The following is a 27,122-nucleotide window of genomic DNA, read 5'->3' as shown; positions in this document are numbered from 1 at the left end:
TGATAATAAATTTTACTTTGAACTTGGAGGTCAAGGTTGTTCACTAGTCCTGCTGTAAACACACAAGTCCAGGGCCATGGTTTGGAGGCCAGAGGACTGAAGGTGGCCTGTCCTAGGGTTGGAGGCCGGTCAGTGTGTGTGGGTGGGTGGGGGGTAGGAAAGGGGCTTGTGTTGCTGGCTGTATACTGTTCTGTTGGACATGGTGTGTGAGCTATGTTGGTGCTGGAAAGGGTGGCAACACTAACAGGCTGTCCCAGCACTTTGTCAGATTATGTTGGTTGTTAGCACAAATGACCGATTTCACTCTATGCCTTGATGTACATGCGTTTAATGATAATACATCTAAATCTAAACATAAACGAGTGGTTTGATGGAGTAGTCTACAGTGTAAGCTGCTGAGTGTGCACAACGAAAGGTTTTGATGCATGAACAGGCTTGGCAGAAAGCTCACATGCAGCCCTAAGGAATATGGAGAAATACAACACTATCTGGTACAGCTTGTGCAGGAATTGGAGCTGATCCTTTTTCCTCTACGTCTGTGTATCATCACAGAGTGCCAGGAGTCTGAAGTTCCTTTCAGTCAAGCTCTGTGATTTGACATGCAGTGATCATTAACTGACTCATGCAGTCAACAGAACATTGTACCAAACCTTGTCCTGTCTGCTGCTCCAGCACTGAAAATAGTCAGCTCTTTTTTATTGCAAAATGTCAGCCATCTCTTAAGAACAGTAACAACAGACTGTTCAATGATGTTAGCATCTCCTGTTTCAGCCCAGATGCATTCTGATAAATGAGAGCTGAAGGCTTCCGTGTCCTTGAGAGCTACTGGCACTGCAGCCTTTGGCCTGGTCTGAGATCCAGTTCTAATTGGAGAAGGAAACACATTTCAAGCAGGATATTTGCACTGAAATGTGAACTTCTGACAGACTGTGTTCCTGTCTGACATTCAGAGAGAAAAATTGCTCCCCAAGGATGAAGGTCAATTTGGTCTTCTGCTGACAGTACAGTATTTTTGTTAGAATAAAGATAGATAGATAGATAGATGGATACCTTATTGATCCCAAAGGAAATTACAGTGTCACAGTAGCATTACAAGTGCACTGATATACAAATATTAGAAGAAAGAAAGAATAAAAAAAAAGTTACCTCAAACAGTCCAACAGAAGGGGGGGGGGGGGGGAATCATCACTTCACTGGCTATAGGTTGACTCATTATAGAGCCTAATGGCCAAGGGTAAGAATTACCTCATATAGCATTCTTTGGAGCAGTGTACTTGTCTTAGTCTGTTACTAAAAGTGCTCCTCTGTACAGCTAAAGTGGTATGCAGAGGGTGAGAAACTTGTCCAGAATTGCTAGGATTTTACATAAGGTTCTTTGTTCTACCACAGCCTCTAATGTGTACAGTTTTGACTCCTAAAACAGAACCAGCTTTTCTAATCAGTTTGAGCCTGTTGGCATCACCAGTGTTGATGCCATTGCCCCAACACATTGAAGATTGTACTGGCAACAACAGACTGGTAGAACGTGTGAAGCAGAGGCATTCTCCAAAAGACCTCAGTCTCCTCAGGAAGTAGAGACAACTCTGGCCCTTCTTGTACACAGCCTCTGTGTTGGTGCTCCACTCAAATCTATCATCCAGCTGCACCCCCAGGTACTTGTAGGTCCTCACCACATCCATATCCTCACCATCAATAGTAACAGGGAGCGCTGCAGGCTAAAGGCTGATTTATACTTGTGACGGGCTACACCGTAGCCCTGATTTTCACTTCTGCGTAGGCTCTTGCATGCGTTGGTGTGTGCCAAAATGCTAGTTGGTGGTGGGGTTTCTATGCCACTGTGTCGAGTTTCTTCGTGAGAGACATGGACGAGGAAATGCAGTTCAAACATTTTCGCTTGTCGGCAGGTAGATTTGATGATTTGGTTCATCTATTTTGCATCGGTGGTGGAGAAAAAGCAACCTGAAATGCATAGGAGGAAATGCGATGCTACCAAGCAGACCAATCACAGTTGCTACATTCTGCATCGCTGCGATGCGTGAGTTACTTTATTGGGGAGGTGCACATCACTGTACGGAGTAGGGTACACGGTACCTATGACGTAGATGCAACTCACAAGTATAAATCAGCCTTTAGTCTTCCTAAAGTCTATGACCATCTCTTTCGTCTTACTGATGTTGAGCTGCAGATGATTCAGCTTGCACCATTCGACAAAGTGTATTCATCTTCCTGTCCTCCCTTTATACACCGAACTATTGCTGAGTCATCAGAGAATTTCTGCAGATGACCTGACTTAGTGGTGAATCTGAAGTTTGATGTATACTAAGCAAACAGGAAGGGAGCCAATAGAGTTCCCTGTGGAACCCCAGTGCTGCTTATAGCCACGTGTGATCCACAGCTCTGAAACTGAACAAACTGTGGTCTGCCAATCAAGTGGTCCATTATTCAGGATACAAAGAAAGTACCAACCTGCATTGAATGGAGCTTCTCCCCCAGCAATGAGGGCTGTATTGTATTGTGGTTAAACTAAGTAGTGGGGGGGGGGGAGGGATGAACTAGAAATATAAAGATTTATATTAAAGGGAAAGTGAAAATAAGAAAAGTTAAAAAGGACAACAGAATCAATGGAACAGAAAGCTCAAGAGATCATACAGTATGGCCAAGTGAGATAGGAATTAATATGAAAGGTGAGGGGAGCAATGAATTAAAAGTATTATATATGAATGCATGAAGTACAAGGAATAAAGTAGATGAGCTTGAGGCTCAGCTGGAAATTGGCAAGTACGATGTTGTGGGAATAACTGAGACATGGCTTCAAGCGGACAGGGCCTGGGAAATGAATATTCAAGGATATACATCTTATCGAAAGGACAGATTGACTGGCAGAGGGGATGGGGTGGCTCTGTTGGTGAGGAATGATATTCAGCCCCTTGCGAGGGGGGACATAGAATTTGGGGATGTAGAGTCAGTATGGATAGAACTGAGAAACTGTAAGGGTAGAAAGACCCTAATGGGAGTTATCTACAGGCCCCCAAACAGCAGTCTGGATGTAGGGTGTATGTTGAATGAAGAGTTAAAATTGGCATGTTGCAAAGGTAATGATACAGTTGTCATAGGGGATTTCATCATGCAGGTAGACTGGGAGGATCAGAATGGTACTGGACCCCAAGAAAGGGAGTTTGTGGAGTGCCTCCAAGATGGATTCTTAGAGCAGCTTGTACTGGAGCCTACCAGGGAGAAGGCAATTCTAGATTGTGTTGTGCAATGAACCGGATTTGATCAGGGACCTCGAGGTAAAGGAGCCATTAGGAGGTAGTGAACAGAATATGATATGTTTTAACCTACAATTTGAGAAGGAGAAGGGAAATTCGGATGTGTCAGTATTACAGTTGAACAAAGGAAACTATGGAGCTAAGAGGGAGCAGCTGGCCAAAGTTGAATGGAACAATACCCTAGCAGGGCAGACAGTGGAACAAAAATGGCAGGTATTTCTGGAAATAATGCAGAAGGTGCAGGATCGGTTCATTCCAAAGAGGAAGAAAGATCCTAAGGGGAGTAAGGGGCAGCTGTGGCTGACAAGGGAAGTAAAGGACAGTATAAAAATAAAAGAGAAGAATAACATAGCAAAGATGAGCGGGAAGCCGGAGGACTGGGAAGCTTTTAAAGAGCAACAGAATATAACAAAAAAGGCAATATGCCAAGAAAAAATGAGGTACGAAGGTAATAAGAATATAAAGGAGGATAGTAAAAGCTTCTTTAGGTATGTGAAAAGCAAAAAAATAGTTAAGACCAAAATTGGGCCATTGAAGACAGAAACAGGTGAATTTATTATGGGGAACAAGGAAATGGCAGATGAGTTGAACAGGTACTTTGGATCTGTCTTCACTAGCGAAGACACAAACAATCTCCCAGATGTAATAGTGACCAAAGGAATTAGGGTAATGGATGAACTGAATTAAATTTATATTAGGGAAGAAACGGTGTTGGATAGACTGTTGAGTCTGAAGGTTGATAAGTCCCTGGGACCTGATGGTCTGCATCCCAAGGTACTTAAGGAGGTGGCTCTAGAAATCGTGGATGCATTGATAATCATTTTCCAATGTTCTATAGATTCAGGATCAGTTCCTGCAGATTGGAGGGTGGCTAATGTTGTCCCACTTTTCAAGAAAGGAGGGAGAGAGAAAACAGGGAATTATAGACCGGTTAGCATGACATCAGTAGTGGGAAAGATGCTGGACTCAATTATAAAAAAGGAAATTACGACACATTTGGCTAGCAGTAGAAGGATCAGTCTGAGTCAGCATGGATTTATGAAGGGAAAATCTGGCTTGACTAATCTTCTGGAGTTTTTTGAGGATGTATCTATGAAAATGGACAAGGGAGAGCCAGTGGATGTAGTGTACCTGGATTTCCAGAAAGCTTTTGATAAAGTCCCACATAGGAGATTAGTGGGCAAAATTAGGACAAATGGTATTGAGGGCAGAGTACTGACATGGATTGAAAATTAGCTGGCTGACAGGAAACAAAGAGTAGCGATTAATGGGTCCCTTTCGGAATGGCAGGCTGTGACCAGTGGGGTACCGCAACGTTCGGTGCTGGGACCGCAGCTGTTTACAATATACATTAACGATTTAGATGAAGGGATTAAAAGTAACATTAGCAAATTTGCCGATGACACAAAGCTGGGTGGCAGTGTGAAATGTCAGGAGGATGTTATGAGAATGCAGGGTGACTTGGACAGACTAGGTGAGAGGGAAAATGTATGGCAGATGCAGTTTAATGTGGATAAATGTGAGGTTATCCACTTTGGTGGCAAGAACAGGAAGGCAGATTACTATCTAAATGGAGTCTAGTTAGGAAAAAGGGAAGTACAACGAGATCTAGGTGTTCTTGTACATCAGTCAATGAAAGTAAGCATGCAGGTACAGCAGGCAGTGAAGAAAGCTAATGGCATGCTGGCCTTTATAGCAAGAGGAATTGAGTATAGGTCCTTCTGCAGCTGTACAGGGCCCTGGTGAGACCCCACCTGGAGTATTATGTGCAGTTTTGGTCTCCAAATTTGAGGAAGGACATTCTTGCTATTGAGGGAGTGCAGCGTAGGTTCATAAGGTTAATTCCCGGAATGGCGGGACTGTCATATGTTGAAAGATTGGAGCGACTGGGCTTGTATACACTGGAATTTAGAAGGATGAGAGGGGATCTGATTGAAACATATAAGATTATTAAGGGATTGGACATGCTGGAGGCAGGAAGCATGTTCCCACTGATGGGTGTGTCCAGAACTAGAGGCCACAGTTTAAGAATAAGGGGTAGGCCATTTAGAACAGAGATGCGGAAAAACCTTTTCATCCAGAGAGTGGTGGATATGTGGAATGCTCTGCTCCAGAAAGCAGTGGAGGCCAAGTCTCTGGATGCTTTCAAGAGAGAATTAGATAGAGCTCTTATAGATAGCGGGGTCAAGGGATATGGGGAGAGGGCAGGAACAGGGTACTGATTGTGTATGATCAGCCATGATCACAGTGAATGGCGGTGCTGGCTAGAAGGGCCGAATGGCCTACCCCTGAACCTACTGTCTATTGAAAGCACTCGAGGAATCAAAAAAAATGATCCTCACAGTGCTGCCCTGCTTATCCAAATGGGAGTGAGCTCCGTTCAGCAGGTAGATGACAGCATCATCGACTCCAATGTGCTCTGGTAGGCAAACTCAAGGGATGGAGGGCTGAACTGATCAGGAATCGGAGGTGAGCCAGGAACAGCCTCTGCAGGATCTTCATGATGTGTGAGGTCAGGGCCACTGAATGGTTGTCATTCAAAACTTTCAGTTGGCTTTTCTTGGGTACTGGGACCACACATGATGTTTTCCCACATGGTCAGGACTCTTTCCAGACTAAGACTCAGATTGAAAATGCGCTGGAGAACTTCACACAGCTGCTCAGCACACTCCTTCAGGACCCTGGGGTTCACACCATCCGGTCCCAACGCTTTGCTGTGTCTGAGTTCCCCCAGAGCCCCTCGCACCTGCTCAGTAGAGAAGGTGGGTTCATGATGACCGGGGAGTTGGTGGAAGGTGGAGGGGGGAGGGTGGTTGAAGATAGGGATGATTTGGTAGGCTCAGGGCAAGGACAGGATGTAGACGATAGTAACTCCATCCATCCATCCACGAGTTGGGCGGGGGGGGGGGGGTGGAGGAGGGAGGCATTGGTGCGGAGCATGCATTGGGTGCCTTAGCACCTGAACTGGTGTGCTGAGGGGGGCGTGAACAGGAGGGCAATTGTCAAACCCATTGAAGAAAGAACATCATCTTTTGTTTGCTGGGATTCATTGTTAAACCTTATTCAGTATAGAGCAGAGAAAGAATTAATCAGACTTTCCTAATGTTTCTTCATGCTATGCTGTAATTTATTTCTCTTCATATAACTTAATGTAATTTTTAAGATCTTTATAGGGAAATGCATGTTAATTTAAAGTCAAACTGGGTTAGCGTGACAGCTAACAGAGTCATAGAGTTGTACAGCATGCCAAAAAAATCCTGTCCCTGATTAGCATGGAGCAGTAGGGCTGAAAGATCTGATTCTTTGCTGTATGATTCTATGACTCTAGGTTAGTTGTCTCTCTGAGCCAATAACTTATCTATATATCACAACAAATCCAATTTAAAAGGAAGTGACAGTGCAGAGTGATTCATGTATTTCAAAGAACAAAAATCAATTGATAATTATTGGAGTGAAATCTGTTACTGGTACAAAATAATGACTCAAAGAGAAATATACTTGATGAATAGTAATAGTACAGCAAGAACAATAGCATTACTAAACTGAAAATAGAGAAAGTCAGCATGGAAAAAGTAATTAAGTAATACTTGTTAACTAAAAAACCTTGAACTATTAATGACCAATGAAATATGCATATTTTTCTCATGTTCTTGCTTTCCCTCACTTGCTTCCTTTTACACTTTCCTTTGAAGTTTCTGCATTTTACCTAGTCTTCATTTGTGAAAGAAACCTTATATCCATCAAACGCTGTTTTATTGGCTTTGTTTTACTCTTTATCACTTTGGTCTAGGAAAGGGAGTACCTTCGTCTTGCTCCTAATGGGAATGTACTTCAACCATAGCTGAAATACCTCCACCTCCATTCTTCAGTTATAGTTTAACCTACTTACTTCTGATCCATTTACTCAGACCATATCCAGAATCTGTTCTGTATCCTTTTCATCACCATTCAAAGTGAAAGGTCATGAAAATACTAACTGTCTTTGTCAGATGCTGCCCAATTTGCTGAGCGTCTTCACCATCTTCTGTATTTATTTAAAATTTCTGGTATCTGCTTGTTTCTACATTTTTAACCTTAAGATGGATGTCCCAGACACTCGCTCACAGACTTAAATTATTTCTCAGAACCAAGAGTAGTGCTGCTGCTTTCACTGGTGGGTCAGAAATATACTGATAAAGGAAGTTCTTCTCTCACATTTCAGAATCACCTAATGTTATTGCTATTCCAGTCTATATACTGTATGAGTAGTTTCAGTTATTTCTCTTCACTATCTCATGGCTTTTATACATTATCACTATCCCTGTAAATTCCATAGAACCTTCCTCCTCAGTATCCTTCAAATTAATTGGCAAAGAACCCCACAAATTTGAAACTTAGAAACATATTCCTAAGATTTTCAGAAATGGGGAGGAGTTTAAATTTCTCTGTAGGAGGTGAACTAACATCAGAAGCAAACATTGTTTAAAAAAACTCAAAGTGGTGAGGGTTGACCTGGAAGGTTGAATTAGCGTTTAGCAAATTCTAACAGCACTGTGCTTCCAGCCACTCAGTCATACAGATGCACCAATCTTTACCTTGGGATCGGAGATATGGCTGTGCTTTATTTGAAGTTCAGTTCACACGAGATAAAATGTCTTCAATACCACACCGAGATGTCAGTCTGTGCTCATATACAGGGCTTGAACCCAGCCTGGTCCTTTCAGAGCTGTCAACTAAGCCAAGCTGACAAATATATAGAAATTGCCACACTCAGTGATTCAGGCCCAGGTTCTTCCCCTCAGTCATCAGATTTCTGAACAGTCCATTAACCTATGAGCACTACCTCATTATACCTCTTTCTTATTTTGCACTATTTATTTATTCGTAATTTACAGTAGATTATACTGTACTGCAACCACAAAACAACACATTTCACATCATATAAAACAATAATAATAAACCTGATTCTGATTCTGGAGGAAACAAACATGATTTAGGACAAAAGGATTTGGGATTTAGACATGCATTGGGATGAAAGAAGAGACGGAAAGCAGGAGCATTTGAGCGGGGAGATGAGAAGTACAGAAGCTAGAGGTAAGGCCAAAAAATGAGGAACACAAGCATTTACTTTTCATTGCTCTTACAAGACGTGATCTATTAAGATATGTTGTTCAGAGTCAAGGTATACCTGTTAAGGTTTGATACATTGTAATATCTTGCTAAATTGTTTACTGTAAGGACACTTAATCTCTGTTTTTGTAGGGTCGTAATATTTATCCCCTGACAACCATAGGGTGTTAGCAGTTCAGAAGTGATGAACAGTCCACTTCCCTAAATGCTTGCCACAGAGGTCAAATAGCATCTATGAGAGGAATAAAGCAAAGTAATAACACGTGCTGGTTCATATTTAAACAAAATGACTCAGGAGGGTTTTAAAAACTGTAAGATTAGGAACTCAAATGGATTCAGGTCTGATGACAATAAACACTGAAAGCTATTTATACTATAAAATATAAAAGCGATATTTTCTTTGACCTCCAGACATTTTGTTTGTATATACTTGAAAGATATGTTTTTTAATTGAAAAGTTATTGCTCTGTAGCAATTATGCTGATTGAGAATATTGTACTGAGGCACGAGGGTCTGCAATGATCATATTGAAAGGTGGAGCAGCTTAATAGTTTATCTTGGTCCTAATATCTTATGTTCTTGTGCTCTTCAGATGATCTGTTTGCAGATGATGTTACTAAGAGGAAGTAAGTACTTAATGAGGAATAGGATAGACTCGAGGGGCTTCAAGCCGAGAGAGAAGTTACAACAGGCAACTCTCTTTCCATGGCTAGATGAACACAAATTGAATCAGAGAAGTACGGTCCCATCCAACTGTATGGTGGAGATGATGTAGTCAGCTATGTTAAGGCTGAAGAGAGATCACAAAGCAGAATATAGACAGATGAACTTTCTTTGTGGGAATGAATGCTTTTATTTTTAACTTTGGAAAAGTTATTGCCATTGTTAGTTATTGTATAAAACTATTGCTAGTACAAGAGCAAAAGCCTCAATGGAACTATTTGAACAAGAAGATCCAGGAGAAGTGCACAGGGACCTGAGAACTAACAGTGTGATTAAGTTGATTGAAATGGAAAATAACTTTGGATATCTAGTGTGTTACATACCTCGCAGGTATCTTATGACCAAGATGTAATTGTCTTGTGATGGTGGGGTGATGTAATATTTCCGCTGGTGTGAGCTCACGTGATGGCATGTTCCAACAGGTATACAAGGGGAAACCCCTGTTGTCACACGGTTAGTTCATTAGTTAGTTTTGCTGTGTATTCGTCTCATGATGCAGTTTCATTTTAAAGTGCAGTTTTACTTTCTATTTTAAGGTGGAAAGGTTGTTGCCGACAGTTTTGCCAATCATTGCCAGTTTTTGTTTGTTGCGCCTTTGTTTTACCTCTACAGTCTAGTATTGGAGAGTGAAGACCTTACCAAAGTACGGGAACCCAAAGGATTGAGTGAAGTTGGTGTCATTCAGCGGTTTTATAAAGGATTGACCTTGTTGAATCTTCGTTCAGGAATATTGGCCTGCATCTGAGCTAACCCCTGCAAGATCAGGAAGGTTTGTGCAGTGTTTATCCTCCAGAAAAAGGTCAGTTCCTTTAAGCTTTTTTATTTCCTTCATCATGAATCCCTTGGACAAGGCATCTCCCGGCTGGGATCAGCAGTAATGTCACATCTTTGAAGAAATCAGTTTTCAGGGAAGTCTCTCGTTACTGACTGTATAAATCACTTGGACTTCCGAATTTACCACTTTAAGACTGCATTTGAATTTACTGCTTTAAGGACTATTCCAGAGTTTGGCTGTTTGTTAAACTGCTGTACAGTAGTTAACTTCCGGTTAAGTTAGTCGTTTGTTTACTTTTCACTATTGTTGAGCAGAGTTTAATAAATGTTTATGTTTGTTTATAAAACATGATTCAATTCTATATTTATTGTTGCTGACCACATAACAAGTAGCATTCAAGGAGGGGAGGTTGCTTGTTTTTTGAGGAGGTGATGGTGGTTTTGAAGCAAATGTCAACATACTGAGGAAATCTTATTTGTTCTTGTTGTCACCTCTCTCAATGTGTTTTTGTCCCCAAATCCATAACTTTTGAATTTCTGGAGTCCTCTAACTCTGGTCCCTTAAGCAGCCCAACTTGAGTGCAAACACTGCGTAGTGTCAACTCTCTGGTAGAGTTTTTAAACAGTGAACTGCAGGGCCTTCTAGTTACTGAGGGAGTTCACTGCCACTGTGATTGTGACTGTATACATACAGTAACCACCCCCCCACACCTCCATGCCTTAATCCTGTGGCACCAACCTTAATACCTCAATAATAATCAAATGGTTATGGATCCATGGTTATAGTTAGTTATGGGTCACATTAAATCCCTTCTTCCTGCTACAATGGACCTTTTCCAGTTTGCTTATAGATTAAATCAGCCCACTAATGAAGTCATAGCCTCTGCCTTCCATGATGTCCTCTCACACTTAGAAAATGACACCTCAAACATCAGGGCACGGTTTATTGACTTCAGCTTGGTGTTTAATATGATCAAAGCTCAGAAGCTAGTGGTTAAACAGTCATCATTGGGTCTCAATACCTATCCTCAGCATTCTAACCAATTCTTGCAGGAGCACCATTGAGTGTTCTGACCAGCTACATCATCATCTGGTGTGAGAATTGCAAGGCATCTGGCCGTTAGACCTTACAAAGGATTGTGAGGATGGCTGAGAGGATCATCAGGGTCTCTCTTCCACATATTCCAGAAGTTTGCCAGGAGCATTCCATATGCAGGTCCCTTAGGATTGTCAGTGATCCCTCACATCTGTCCAACAATCTCTTGGCTCTGTACCACTAAGCAGGAGGGATTGTAGTATCAGGACAAGGACTGTTGGGATGGAAAACAGATTCTTGACCAGGCCACGAGAATATTGAACTCCCTGCTACCACCCAGGTCTCAACACATATGACACACCAGTAGTATTATTCTGTTTACTTTTTAATCTGTGTTGTAATTGCACCTTATTACTTGTCAATTTTTTGTGGTAATATTACTTTATGTGTTATGTGTGAGCTATATGTATCGTGTTATGCACGTTGCTCCAGAGGATTATTTCGTTTGGCGGTTTTCATATATGTGGTTAAAATGGCAATTAGCTCGAACTTAATGGACTTAATATCCGTATCTTTAAACATGCCCTTGGTCAACCCTAGCCCCTCAACAAATACATCTCTATGCCTATTTTGCTTTTTATTCACCAATACAATAGGAGCATACTAATTGCTTTTGAGGGGGTGATCTTGAATTACTATTTTAATCAAAATCATCCATCAAGTGAAGATATTCTCACTGTGTTGTTGACATGGAGGTCCAAGCTTTAGTTCTAATAGAACAGAAATATATTTCCGAGTCTTAGACTGAAAAATGCTGGTGTTCAGATAAATCTAGGTGTCCTTGTACACGGATTAGTGAAAGATAATATGCAGGTTCAGCAAGCAATTAGGAAGGAAAATCATGTGTTAAAATTTACTGCAGTAAGAATTGAGTAAAGAACAGAGATGCCTTGATGTCTTGCCTCAGTTAGAAAGCTTGGGTGAGATCATGCGTGAAATATTATACAGGAAGATCATACTTGCAATGGAGAGATTGCATAATTTCCTCTGCCTGATTCATGGGACATTGAATTAGTCATATGAGGCTAAGCCTACACTGACTTACATTTATAAGAATGCAATGACAAAGTCAACTGGCTGGTGTAGTGGCAACTGCACTGGACTTAGAGGTGAGCAGTCCCGGGTTTGAATCCAGCCAGCTCCTTGCACGCTATCCAGCCATGCTGGGTCAAATTTCGAGCTAGCAACTCGGCCTTGTGAAAAAAAAAGAGAAATCCTAAGGAAACAGCAAGGTTACCGCCTGATGTGCCATAAGGTGTTGAGAAGAATTCAAATTTTAAGAAAAATGACAAAGCATATAAAAGCTAGGTGAGGCTAATACAGGATCGATGTTTCCCAGGCTGGCGTGTAGAATCAGAGGTCAAGTTGTCAGTATCAAAAGAAGAAATTTCACTTAGAATGATAAGTATTTGGAATTCTCTTGAAAAGTGCTCTTGCGATCACAGAAACAGTTGCTTGTGGAGTTTAAGCCCCAGATTTAAAAGCAAGTGAGGCCTGTTGTGACTATCTATGGAGATTGAGATGAGTTGCTTGTGGAGTTTAAGTGTCAAATTTGAAATACGAACTTGGTCTGTTGGGACTTACTGCAGAGATTGAGATCATTTGCGTTATCGGGCACTTGGCGAACAAAGTTAGGTTTAGGTGAAGCAGTCATTGTGGAGTGGCCATGGTTTGAGTGGGACAGAGCTGGAGTCAGCAAACAGAGGGGGAGGCTTGGTCGAGGTTTCTTTGTTATTGTCTATTAGTGCCTAGTTAGAGTAGTGAGAATGTATCCCAAGTTAATGGTGTGCTGCTCATGTAAGGTGTGGGAAATCTGGGAGATCTCCATTCTCTCTGATTACTACATCTACAAGAAGTGCATTCCTCCACCATCAACACTGCCCTCACCTGAGTTTCTTCCATTTTGTGTATCACCCCATCCTTCCACTGCCACATCAGGGATTGGGTTCCTCTTGTCTTCACCTTCCACTCCATTAGCCTCTGCATCCATCACATAATCTCCATAGCTTCTGTCATTTCCAATGGGATCTCACCACCAAGCACAACTTTCCCACCCCTGACTTCCTGCTTTACGCAGAGACCGCTCCCTATGCGACTCTCTTGTCCAGTTGTCGCTCCCCACTGATCTCCCTCCTGGTACTTACCTTTGCAAGCAGAACAAGTGCCACACCTGACTCTCCCTCACTACCATTCAGGGCTCCAAACAGTCCTTCCAGATGAGTTAACACTTCACCTCCAAGTCCATTGGAGTCATCAAATGTACCCAGTGCTCCTGGTGTGGCCTCTGGTATATCGGTGAGACCCGACATAGATCAGGATACTGCTTTGCTAAGCACCTTCACTCCGTCTGGCAAAAAAGTGGGATCTCCCAGTGGCCACCTATTTCAATTCTACTTCCCCTTCCCATGCCAGTCCATGACCTCTTCCACTGCCAGGACCAGGCCACACTCAGGCTGGAGGAGCAACACCTTATATTCGTTCAGGGTAGCCTCTAACGTGATGGCACGTACAGGGACTTGGCTGTCACTAAGGCAGGCATGGCTGATGATATTCCGTGGATGAGATGTTTCAAAAGGGACATGGAGGGAGGTACATGAAATGGAGGAGTGGCACTACTAATCAGTGATAGTGGCACAGCTGTAGAAGGGGGACGACACTGTAGAGGAATTGCCTGCTTTTGGGCTTTTGTCACCTGCCACATCACTCTGGATTCATACTTAGCTGTTAATCTAAATGGGCCAGCACACTGGAGTGCAAGGAGTTTAACATTTACGTGAGCCTCAGTGCAAGCTGAAGGATCACATTATTTCCTCAAGGTTTGAACAAATGTAAAATTTTTCAGTTAGCCTGCATTTTTACAACAGCAATAAATATAAGAGAGACTCATGCTCACGTAAACCCAGGGCAACGTTTAGATCTGCTCCCACCTTTGCACTCTGCAGTCGCATTAACCTTCCTCACCTTCAGGGAGTTGGATCTAAGCAATTTGGCAGTAATTGTTTTATTATTGTCCCATGTGCCAAGATGCAGTGAAAAGCATTGTTTGCATGTCACTCAGTCAGATCTTTACAAACAAAATGTATATATACATCAAATGGAAAAAAATCAATAATAGAAGGTAGAAAACAGAGATAGAATTACAAAGTGTTCCTTCATTTTTTGTGCCCATGACTTGACATTTTCATTCAAACCAGGCTCAAAGCCAAACTGATCTCATGCTTCAACTTGGCATGGAATGTTAGATCCTGCTCCTTTCCTCCACCCCCCTCCTGATTTGAATATATTCAGTGGACACCCTATTTAACTGCAAAGTTCAATTCAGTAGAAATTATATAATGTAGGTGCTAACAACACCATTTACTTAATGGAACATCTACTAAATACCAAAATGTTGCTACTTTAGGAAACTGAAAACCACATTGCATTTAATGAGCCACTGATCAAACACTTATTAAAAAAAGTGAGTAAGTAATTTAGCCAATGAAATTTCCTCCTTCAACAGACTGGCTTGACTTATTTTATGGTGGACTTAATGCTGTGCATTTGTCAAGAGGAAATGTTCCAGGATGCTGAAACTTATCAAGAAAGCAATGAATATTCAGCCAATCTTCCTTATCCAAGCATGGCTTTCTGACCCAGACAGTAATATCTTCTCTCCAGCTTAGAACACGGGAACAATTGCTTCCCGTAGATTTGTGGTTTATTGTTCTCAGTGTATAATTAATAAACTTCAATGTGTTTCAAAATCAGCTTTTTAGTTCTTGCTAGTGATAATTTTAAAAAATACCAGAAGCATATTTATAGAGATGCTTATCTTCAGTTTTTGCTGAGAACCCTCACAATATGTTAACAATTGTAGAGTCTCAAACCCTGTTCTTCAGATGTTGGCCTCATTGGAAAAAAAAATGCTTTGCTTCATCACACTACTGGGAATTGTGTTTAATTTGAAACATTACATGAGTCCTTCAACTATGATTTAGGGATTTATAATTCACATTATGCAGACACAATGTTTTCATATCTACAGAAAACTACGAAAATTAAACCAATGTTTACATTTAAAATAGCAAGCTTACTAGTCAAAACAGAAATGATATTATGAACATTAAATATGGTGGATTCTGGTTAATTGGGGCACATCAGGACCAGTATATTTTGGCCCAATTAAGTAGTTGCTCCAATTAGTCAATGCTTTATGGAAGTAACATCTCTACCCCAGCATCTCCACAACAGTTCACACCTCCATTCATGCAAAGACTATTGACCCTCTCATTAACTCTACAGCTCTTAACGATCCTCATGTGATTGCTATACCTTTAAACACCTCAGAGTTTATAAACCAGAAAACTACCCCACCATGGATCAGAACAAAAAAAGCCTCACAGATGAGTGGCAAAACATCTTCTAGACAACACAACAAGTCCAGTTGCCTTGATTTACTACTGCTTGTTCTAGATTTCATGGAAATAGTTTAAAAGGTATAAAAAAAACGAAGTACCATGTAACTGAATAACAAAGTATGTATTTAAATGAAATACATTATAAATTAGAACATTACGTATAGAACTACAGTACTATAAAACTTATCAGTTATTGAGGGAGGAATTCATTCAGTACATGCTGCCGTGTTCGTTTGATTGATTGTAAATTAACAAAATCACCGCGGACACCTAGTGTAGGTAATGGACTAACTTCATAGAATGTTTTTGACAATTGCATCTTCTAAATCTTAATTTTCATTGTAACATTCAAGATGATTTTTGGTACCTTTAAATTCTTTGTAGTTCCCAATTAGTTAAAGTTGTGAAATTGATTCATTTTTGTTCATGGATGTTTCTGGCATCTCCAAGGCTGAATGCTTGAAACCACAGTGAGCAAAACGGTTCTGAATTGTTTTGCTGCTTATTTCTCACCAACTATCGCTGTGTTTCAAACATAAACAAATGCAACTGATGCTGTTTAAAAACTATTCACTTGACACATGGTACAGTGTGTAACTGTCATGTAAGTGCATGCTACTGACACTAGTTAGAAACTGTTCAGCAACTTTCTCCTGTCCCAATTAAGCAGCATAGTGTTACATGTAAATGAAGGGGATCCTGGCCATTTTCTTGTATTGTCTCAAATATGTGGCTGCCCCGATTGAGTGATGGCCCAATTAACCGGAATCCATAGTACATGCTTTAAAAAAATATACAATTTCACAAATTTGTTTTTGATTTCTAAAATTCAGTTTCCTGACCATCTGATGGAATGCGATTTATGTTCCAGATAGTTAAAGGAGGAGGAGAATAGTTGAACGTTAAACATGATTCAATAACCTCACATTTCCGTAACACTCTTCCGCAAAATCAGCTGCTGAGAATTCTCTGTAGACCAAACCAACTCCACTTAATAAATTGTATTTAGGATGTGAAAGATTGACAAGACAGGGTCACTTCAAGGTTTTTTATAATCATATATGAATAAAAACAACTGGCCTAAGGAATTACTCAGCCTGTCTGCCAGCTGCTGATAATCATTCTTTTCTGTTTTGCTGCTGAAATTTCCCCCATGGCTACACAAAAGTTTCATCACAATATCACTGCTATTGATTTCATTTGGATTATTATTAAAGCCCAAAAACTTGTTCAAATACATTTTGCTTCCAAGGTCCCTACCTACAATCAAAATTCACCTTCAAATTCTGACCACTACAGAACTTCACAGACATCAAATTCTCAGTGATATTTCATTCACCAGAGGAAGAGTTATTCATATTTCATGAAAATATTGTAAACTGCAAGAACTAGGATAAATTACCTTTAACGCTTGATGGGAAAATATATGTTGCCTTCGCTCACTTTAGTATGCATTCTTTAGTATTAAATATAATTCAAAAGAGAAACACTGGGCACTATTTTGCTGGACATGAAATATTGAATCTATATTTTGTAGTAAGTTTAAGCATTTATATATAGCTTTTGTTAATCGTTTTAAAATTTCACTTGGACTTATCACTGGCAATCGTTTTACAGCTCACGGAAATACCCACTCATATTGTGTATCTGTTAACGCCTCTTTCTGCAAGATGCTTAGCTTACTGTTTTGCACTAATGAGATCCTTATTATAACAACTATACAATGGGCTGCTGCAATGAAATAGCTCAGTCAGCATTTCAGCCGAGTACAAAAAATATATTAACTTTCTGACACAATATTTGGCAAAATAACTCCAAAAATTTATTTTAATTAATTATTTTTAAATTTTATTTTATTGAGATACAGCACAGAGCGGGCCCTTCCAGCCCTTTGAACTGCCGCGCCCAGCAATCACCCAGTTTAATCCTGGCCTAATGACGGGACAATTTACAATGACCAATTAACCTACCAACCAGTACTTCTTTGGTCTGTGGAAGGAAACCAGAGCACCCAGAGGAAACCCACAGGGTCATGGGGAGAATGTACAAACTCCTTCCAGGTGGTGGCGGGAATTGAACACGGATCACTGGTACTGTAAAGCGCTGTGCTAACCACTATGCTACTGTGCCGCCCCAATATTTAATGCTCACCAAAGCAATAACAATAATCTATTCCACTACCTGATTTTTTTTTTAAACTAAAGTTGTATAAAACAACAAATACTCTTCCTCTTTTACCATGAGCATAATAATCTCACTCAGATAAACCAGCTGGAAAGGGATAAATATAGAACATAGAACAGTACAGCACACGAGCAGGCACTTCGAACCATGATGTCTGTTCAAAGCCTGATGCCAAATTAAACAATTCACTTCTACCTGCACATGATCCACATCCCTCCATTCTTTGCTTATTCACTTGTTTGTCTAAAAGCTGCTTGAACAAGACTACTACATCTGCTTCCACAGCTACCGCTTGCAGCGCATTCCAGACACACACCACATTCTGTCTAAAAAAGATACCTTGCACATCCCCTTTAAACTGTCTCCCTGTCACCTTACAGCTATGCCCCAGTATTCAATGTTCCTACACTGGGAAAATGATTCCAGCTATCTGATTCTCTCAATGTATTATTAACTTCTGTTAGCATTGTCCTTCACTACACGTGGTTTATTTGTATAAACAAAAGCGATCCATCTTTTCCACAACAGGACTGAAAATAATTCTGGAAATCCATAACACTCTTGAGCGATATGTAACAGGATATTTAGAACATCCATGTAAGATATTGGTTTCATATTCTACAAAACAAAAACATGCAGAATTGAAAACTAGGGAGATATCAGGTAGTTAAAATGTCATTTGATAGGTTGATGATAATGCAACTATCATTTAAACATCAGTGGTACTTCAGAACCAAGAGAGTAGGCTGCCTGCCTGCTTTTCAATTTGATCCAATTAGATCTTGGCTAAATTATTACCACAATGTCACCTTTCTATCTAAACTACACATTGCTTGACTTATTGTAAACTACAAGAAAAATAAACCTGGTTTGTATCACATAATGCAGATATTTTCTAGGTTGCATTATTAATTATGGATGGTATACATAAACACTAGCTATTTGAAGCCACAAGTTCCACAATGAAAGACTCGGCCAGGTCATAGACTCTTTGCCAATGTCAGTAGGATTTTCCAAGATGATTTTTGTTGCTACTAAGCTAGCAATGATTAAACAAATAGCTTACCCTTTTGGTAAGTTTATAATGAAGTACCTTCACCTTCAGCATGATTAACACAACTAACTTCAGCCCTGTCCTTCTTTTAATTAGCTAGTGTTACGAATGTGCCACAACTCTGAGTACAAAGTAGCCCCCTCCTTTTTGAGAATCACAAGATCGCTATTAATTCGGGTCTGGGACCCAGGAAATGCGAGAGAATCCACAAGGTTTGGAATGTGTCCTGGCCTCAGTGAAACAAAAACCCCTGATAACGGCTATTGTCTCTTGGAGACGGAATTGTGTATTGAGTACTGTACTATTCATTGAAGCCCTCAGGGGACGACCAGAGTGGGCTGGTTGAGGGATTGCATCATCCCAACCTGATTGACATCTGAGACCCCGTGAGTAAGGATAAAAGAGGGTCTGGGGAACAAGCCCTTTAGACGCACCAGGAGAAACGCTGGAAATCCAGTGACAGCGTTTTTATAGCAAAAGCCGGTGGGGCTTGTGTGCGTCCTCCCTTGCCTGGGTTGGCGGGCTTACCACGGAAGAATGGCTTAGCTAAAGGAGAGGCCACAAGTGAACGGCCACACCAACGAGACTCCGACGGATCGAAATCATAAAAGGAATCGGCAAGTTTTCTCCAAATCTTTCTCTCTCTCCAACCAAAGGGTGCAGCCTGCATGAACTGAGCGACTTTTATATTTCCATCGGACAATACATTATCCCCTAGACAACAATAGAGCTTATTCCTTATTGATTATTATTATACCCGCACTTTTAGATTTAGTATTGACGACGTATATTATCTGTATATTTGCATTGATATTATTTTTGTGTATTTTTACCAATAAATACTGTTAAAAATAGTACCATCAGACTTCAACATACCTCTCCATCTTTGCTGGTAAGTGACCCAGTTACGGGGTTCGTAACACTAGCGTTCTACTATTGTCAAGCCACCTTCTCTTACATTCATACTTGCAAACATTAGGAATTAAACCTCGTGAGATGATCGAGCACTTTAGGAGGCTGCAGGCTGACCACTCCTCACTGCAAATACACAGTTCCTCCATGGAGAAAGTTAGGAGCACTGTTTCTGGGACTGCACATAACAGGAAATCACACCTGGTCCCTCAACACAACCTCTTTGGTCAAGAAAGCACAGCAGCATCTCCACTTCCTGAGGAGATCGAGGTCAGTGAGACTCCCCCAACCCCACTTCGTTTGCAGGGCCCTTTGCATTGCAAATTATCTCTCCCATCCATCCAACAATCTCTTTAACCCCCCCACCATCAGGCAGGAGGTACCATAGCATTAGGATAAGGACTGTTAGGAAAGGAAACAGCTGCTTCCCCTAGGTCGTAAGACTACTGAACACCCTGTCACCACCCAGATTTCATCACGTCTGAAGTGCCAGTAGTGTAATACTGTTCACTTTTTAACACGTGTTGTATATGCACCTTATTATTTGTTTAATTGTGGTTATATTACTTTATCTGTTATATGTGTGAATTATATGTACTGTGTCATGCACTTTGTTTCTAAGGAATGCTGTTTCATTTGGCGGTATACATGTGTATGGTTGAATAATGATAAACTGAACTTGAATTTGAGATAAAAGGTAAATTAATTCCTAATTAGCCACAAAGTATTTATTTCTATTTCTGCAGAGTGTAGTTAATATAGTTTCACTTTATTGCTAAGTGCAGTTCACTCAGGCAGTACCTAGAATACAATAGCAAGGAACATATTACCATCAAAGCACAACAATAAAGTAAACATCCACATGCCTCCAGTGAAATCAAACTTATATAAATTTGCCTTGGAGAATATCTTCTGGAACAGAACTCTAATGTAAGTTAGAAACTTTAAAAAAAAATCCTTGTTGTCCCTTTCCTTCACACAAACAGTGCATACTTTTTTTTAAGTCTTCAAAACTACCCTTTCATGCAAAGTATGTGGAACACTGCCTGAAAGTGTACCACACCAAGAAGCCTCAGAAACATTAGAAAATTAATCTGTTAAAAAACTTAAAGATGAAAAGGATGAAAATATAAATCAATTTAGTTATACTTGCTCACAATTTCCTCTCTGATTGTAGTCCTAACTGCATTACATCATAGCAGCAGTGTAATCTGCATTGCCTCCAAAATTCCAAAGCAAACCACATTGTGCATTTAGCGCTACTGACCAGCAAGGGATGGGTAGGTGAGGTAGAGGTCACTCACCCAGATTTTTAGCTCACTTCACAGAGGCTGGATGACCAGCAGTGAAATTATATATTACTTATAATGACTATTGATAGTATTGTAGCTGAGGACTGGAAGCCAGGCAGTGTATGGCTGCATTCACGGCTATGTGCCGCAAACAGTATTTCTCAATACAAAAGAAGGGCAATTTCTCCAGAGCAATATAGTGAGTGGAGGATTGTTACAAAAAACAAGTGTGTCTAAAATCAACCTCGAACCCAAGTAGTACCATTCACATTATTCCTACCACACCAAAATATTCAGTCAAAATTTAGTGACTTACCACCGGTAGCGACAGTAATCTCTCTCAGAAAATGGCCATAAAATGGGAAATCGAACGACAAATTTACTCTCTGTATGAAACAATCAAAAACTTTATATTAATAGAATAAATGGCATGCAAAATTTCTAAGAGTAGCATCACTAAGTCTCACATTTTTTTCTATTGTATGAAAGGTGCAAGTATATATTTTGCTGATTAACATGAGAATTTTAATACTTATAGAGTCATAATTATGTAGAATGAACACAGGGCCTTTGGTCCATCGAGTCCATGTTGACCATTAAACACTAATGTATGCTAATCCACCATTAGGCACCTCTTTTTTCTTTCTCTCATATTCTTAAAAATTTACCCAGAGTCTCTATTAACCAGACACCATAGACAATTACAATGGCACTCAGTCCAGACATTTTTGAGAAGTGCAGAAAAGATTTATGAGGATATTGCTAGGACTAGAGGACCTAGCTCCAGGGAAAGATTGGCCAGGCTAGATTTTTATTCCTTGGAGTGCAGGAAAATTAAGGGTAACTTTGTAGAGATTTATAAAACCATGAGGCCTTAGATAAGGTAGATGGTAGCAGTCATTATCCCAGGGTATGGGAGTCCAAAAATAGGAGATATAGATTTAGAGTGAGTAGGGGGAGATTTAAAAAGGACCTGAGGGGCACCTTTTTCATGCAGAGGACAAAGGAACTCGTTGAGGCAACTGCAATGGTTTCTTTTAAGAAGCATTTGGGTAGGTACGGTATGGCAGAGCTTAGAGGGATATGGGCCTAATGCAGGAAATTGGGATTAGATGGGTAGGTACCATAGTTGGCATGGATTTATTGGACTGAAAGGTCTGTATCTGTGCAGTATTACTCTATAATTCTCTATTATTCTTTATGAGAGGAAACTAGAATACCCAGAGGAAACACATGTGGTCACAGAAAAACATGCCAACTCAATACAGACATTTCCTGAAGTCAGGATTGAATTTGTGCCTCCGGCATGGTGAAACAACATTTCTAATAGTTGTGTCACAGTACACCCAATAAGATGCAATATAAACCAATAATCTTTAAAATGTGGCTATGAACTATTTGACTGCAAACTATTTACCAATTTCCTCTCCTCCTCCATTTCCTAGTTATCAATAAATTAATCCAAATTTGAAAATTGCCAACTTGTTAAATCTTTTCTTATCCTCAAATGTTTTTTTTAAACTAAGCTTTAATTCCTTGTCTCTAGCCTTGATTCCGTAATCATGAACAGAATAATAAAAATGGCCTTTTAGTGTGATGTGCTTGTTCTCTCATTCAAGACAATGGCTGACCTATTGTCCCAACTCTACACACCTTCCTCTTCCTCACATTGGTTTATGTCCTTACTTACCTAGAATCTGTCAACTTGTGCAGTTGCCAATTAGTTTGTATTTACAGTACTTTTTGAAGAAATGAAGCATTTCCAACACCAACCTAAAGCAATGTGGTAAGATTTTTTAAATCTGAAAACTTGTTTTTTTTTGGATTTAATAGATTACACTTACTGCAGCTTGTCGGTGGGTGTTTGATAGGATTCCATGAATTTTCACTTTATCTTTTTCCATTTGCTCCATGTTTACCCACAGTTCCCTCATTGCAGCATCTCCTGGCCCAAAAGTTCTTGATGTATAGTAATTATGGTCTGTATTTTCCTGAAAATATATGAAAAAGAATGACGTTCTTTTTAATAACATGAAACCAAGTATTAGCTCTCTTCTGGATTTGTTGCGACCTGAAAATAAAGGGGAAAAACACATTTACAATTAATTTGAATGCAGGTTATTTACTGATGAGAGGACATGTATTTATGTAAAACAACATAATTTGCTGAAAATGCCTCAATGTTCTCCACAACCTGTGAATTGGTTCTTACACAGGATAATGCAGGCTTTTTGAATTCTTTGCAAAATATTGATGGTTCTTGTAACAACAGTGTTTATAATTTGTCCCATGTTGCTAATGGAATGGACGTTCCAAGATTTAAACAATGAAGGAACTGAGGTCACTTGTTAGACAACTTTCAAAAGCTGGGGTTCCCTTACACTTTGTCCTTTCAAAAGGTAGAGTTTTTAGGGTTGGCAAGTTTTGTCAAAGATGCCTTTAGTGCATTTTAATCACAGTTGATAATGAAGTAATAGTGTCCAGTTATGGAGGGAGTAAACGTTTGAGTGTCAAACAAGCTGACACTCATTTGAAGATTAAATAAGATGAATGATTTTAGTGACATTGGACATTTCTCACTCTTGTTCAAACTCAGCCAAAGAATATTTTGAATCAATTAAATTAGTTTAAATTCTCACTTAAAGGAAATTCACACTCAATAGCAACTTAGTCCTGGAATGAAATTTTAAAGTACTACCTTCTGATTTTGAGTCCAATGCTCAATCTAAGCCAAGCTCCATGGACTCGAGAGGTAATGATCTGGAAGCTAAATAAGAGGTTATTAGTGAAAATGTTTAAGTTACTACTGCATATATTATAAATGGTATTGCCAGTCACCCCAATATGGAACACTGGAAGCAGACAATATTTTACTGAGTGCTTAAGTGAGCATGAGAGTTAATAGAATTGTCACAAGCACTGTGGTTCATGTTTGTGACTTTAAATCTGGCTTCTTCCTCCTTCCTTTCCAGTCCTGATGAAGGGTCTCAGCCCAAAATGTTGACTGTTTATTCCTCTCCATAGATACTGCCTGATCTGCTGAGTTCCTCCAGCACTTTGTGTGTTTTACTTCAGCATCATGGAGAGATTCTGATTGAAGAGATTCAAATTTTTTGTTGCTAGGAAGATGAATATGTGCTTAAGTACTGTCATGACAGTTCATCAAATCTAATGAAAAGCCATCAACCTAAAATGCTATCCAACATCATCTATTTTTATGATGCCTTTTGGCACTTTGATGGGAAATATAGGTGAAAGGCAGAATGGTAGCTTGTGAGGGTGATTGGTTCGAGAGGTTTTATGAGATGAATAATGGTTGAGGTTTTGAAATATGAATCACCATAAAGTGCGCATTTTCCTTAGAGGGCGTTAAAAAAAACACAGTGGTGGTGGTAGTGAAGAAATATTGTTGTTCAGCTTTCACTGCATCCTTTTTATAGATGCATGCACTAAACAGTAATTAACATTATGTACACCATAATCTTAAGATTAAAAACTGAGCTGGTACAAATAAAATTTAATATTGCATAGCTATTAAACTCAATTAAACCATACAAAGGTGGACCCTTCAGAACACTAATAATGTACAAACTCTCTTGGTTATCTAATAAAACAGTCAAATTGCACTGTTACATGGAGAAGTACACTGCCACATCAAAGCTTTACCTTTGTTTTATTAAGCTGGATTGATAGCTCTTTAAGTGAGTACTAAAAAGCAAGTGGGTTTACATTTAAGACCATGGTAAGCAACAAGTTCTGTAATTACCATTTGTAATTTAGCAACGGGGCAATGTGCATTCAGAGTAACCTCATGATTATCCACATTATCCTTGTGATACTTGGCATTTTTCAACAGAGCAAGAAGCAAAGGACATTAATAGAAAATCAAAATTTCACTGTAGCTCCATCATTGTTTACATCAGATTTGGAGCAAAGAATATTTGTTATCATGTAACCTGAAAAATGACCCTCTACTCAATAAAATATTATATTAATTAATATTTTTGTATCTTATTTAAAATGCCTTTCAACAAGATTAGTGAGACTATCACAATTTATGCATCTCCTCTCAACATTTTACACCAAATTCTGAAAGATCATCTCTACACTTAGAGTAATAACATAGCAGAGTACTATAACTTACAACATTTAATGTTTTTAATTTAGTATTCCAGCATCTACAGTTTTTGTTTTGTGTTTTTGAACACTTGAACCAGTCATAAATTTTCTTCATTGCTGAATTTGTTGCTGTGAAATTGCAAGTGGGGAAGTTTTACTATAACCCTCTCAGCTGGAAACTGGAAGTCCAATTTAAATGCCATCCAGTTTTACATTACTATATGTCACAAAGTAAGAAATTTGATATCAGAAATGCAACAAATGTAAAGAAGCTAATTTCAAGATAACTCCTAATAGGTTTATAAAAGTATTTCAGGTACTGGATGATGAAGTGTAGCAGCAGAGAGCTAATTGACAGAAATCTAAATTTTGGTAAAAAGATTCTACCCGTGAGTGGAAGGGGACATTCTATGGACCAACTCTGGTTAGCCAACTTTCAAGGCTTATGCCAACACTGGACCTGTTTTGCTCTTAGTATAAAAATAAATCCTTAATATGGCTTCCTGGGAAGGTCTGCTTGCCTACTGAGGTCTGAGAAGAATTGTCCAGCTGTCCTTCCTCATGTGCTACAGGACAGGTTGGACAGGCTATGACTTTTTTCCTTGGAAGATAGGAAGTTGAGCTGTGATCTTACGGAGGTATGAGCTGTCATGAGGAGCATAGATGGGTTGAATGTTCTCAATCTTTTTTTTCCCCAAGTGCAAGCAATTGAGAACTGGAAGTCATAGATTTAAAGCGAGAGGGGAGAGATTTATTAGCAACTTTTTTTAAAAATAAAACACAGATGGTGTAATTAGCTGCCATAGGAAGTACCATTACTAACTCTTAAAAGTTATTTGGACAGGTATGTGGATAGGAAAGGTTGAGAATGACATGATTCAAGCAGGGGCAAATGTGACTAGCTTTGATGGGCATCTTGGTTAGCACAGATCAGTTGGGTTGATGGGCCTGTTTCCATATTGTATAACTGACTCTATGATCTTAGTGCAAACTTTTGTGTTTCGGAAGTCTGAAGTATCCATTTGGTTCAAGCAGGCTTCAATGATACAGGCACATGACAAGAATGTCTCAATGACTATCGTCCACTGTGATGAAGTGCTTTGAGAAGCTGCTGATGAAACATAGCAACTCCTGCCTGAGAAGCAACTTGGAACTGCTCCAGTTTGCAAACTCTCACAACAGGTCAACAGCAGATGCCATTTTATTAGCTCTTCACTTAAACCTGGAAAATCTGAACAATGATAATACATACATCATGTGCTCTTCATTGACTGCAGCCCGGCGTTCAACAGCATCGTTCCCTTAAAACTAATCAATAAGCTCCAAGACATAGGCATAAATACCTTCTTGTGCAGCTGCATCCTCGATTAACTCATTTGCAGATCCCAGTCAGTTCAGATTGGCAACAATGTCTTTTCCACGATCTCCATCAGCACAATTGCACCACAAGGCTGTGCGCTTACCCCTGCTCTACTCGCAATATACTTAAGACTATGAGGCTAAGCACAGCTGCAATGCATATGTAGGTTTGATGATGACACCACTGTTGTTGGTTGAATGAAAATTAGTGATGAATCAACATATAGGATTGAGAGTGATGAGTGGTTTCACGATACCAACTTCTCACTCAATGTCAGCAAAACCAAAGAGCTTATTATTAACTACAGGAGGAGAAAACCAGAGGTCCATGAACCAGTCCTCATCAGGGGATTGGAGGTGGAGAGGGTATGCAACTTTAAATTTCTTGGCATTATAATTTCAGAGGATCTGTCCTGAGTCCAACACATAAATGGCATTACAAAGAAAACATGGCAGCACCTCAACTTTCTTAAAAGTTTGCAAAGATTCGGCATGTCATTGAAAACTTTGACAATTTTCTATAGATGCATGGTGGAAAGTATACTGATTTGTTGCATCATGACCTGGTATGGAAACACCAACGCCCTTGACAGAAAACTCTATTATAAGTACTGGATACAGCCCAGTCCATCATGGGTAAAGTCTTCCCCACCAATGGGCACATCTACAAGGAGCACTAATGCAGGAAAACAGCATCCATCATCAAAGACCCAACCATCTAGGTCATGCTCTCTTCTTGATGCTGCATCAGGAAGGAGGTACAGAAACCTCAGAACCCACACCATCAAGTTCAGGGACAGTTCTTATCCCTTACCATCAGGCTCTTGTACC

General features: G+C 39.8%; 1 protein-coding gene across 3 annotated transcripts in view; it reads right to left on the bottom strand.

Annotated features, from left to right (window-relative positions):
- The window catches only part of plxdc2b (plexin domain containing 2b), a 460,874-nt gene that overhangs the window by 215,011 nt on the left and 218,741 nt on the right, over nt 1-27,122 (bottom strand). For all 3 annotated transcript variants that reach the window (XM_073054624.1, XM_073054625.1, XM_073054623.1), the window contains exons 3-4: nt 22,658-22,804; nt 21,130-21,199 (exon numbers count right to left, since the gene is read on the bottom strand). In XM_073054624.1, coding sequence (XP_072910725.1) covers nt 21,130-21,199; nt 22,658-22,804 — 217 coding nt within the window. The remainder of the gene's footprint in view (nt 1-21,129; nt 21,200-22,657; nt 22,805-27,122) is intronic.

The sequence above is a fragment of the Hemitrygon akajei genome, chromosome 8, assembly GCF_048418815.1.
Source record: "Hemitrygon akajei chromosome 8, sHemAka1.3, whole genome shotgun sequence".
In the NCBI taxonomy this organism is placed as follows: Eukaryota; Metazoa; Chordata; class Chondrichthyes; order Myliobatiformes; family Dasyatidae; genus Hemitrygon; species Hemitrygon akajei.
The sequence above is the reverse complement of the archived record's forward strand: the minus strand, read 5'-3'. Positions and strand labels throughout refer to the sequence as shown.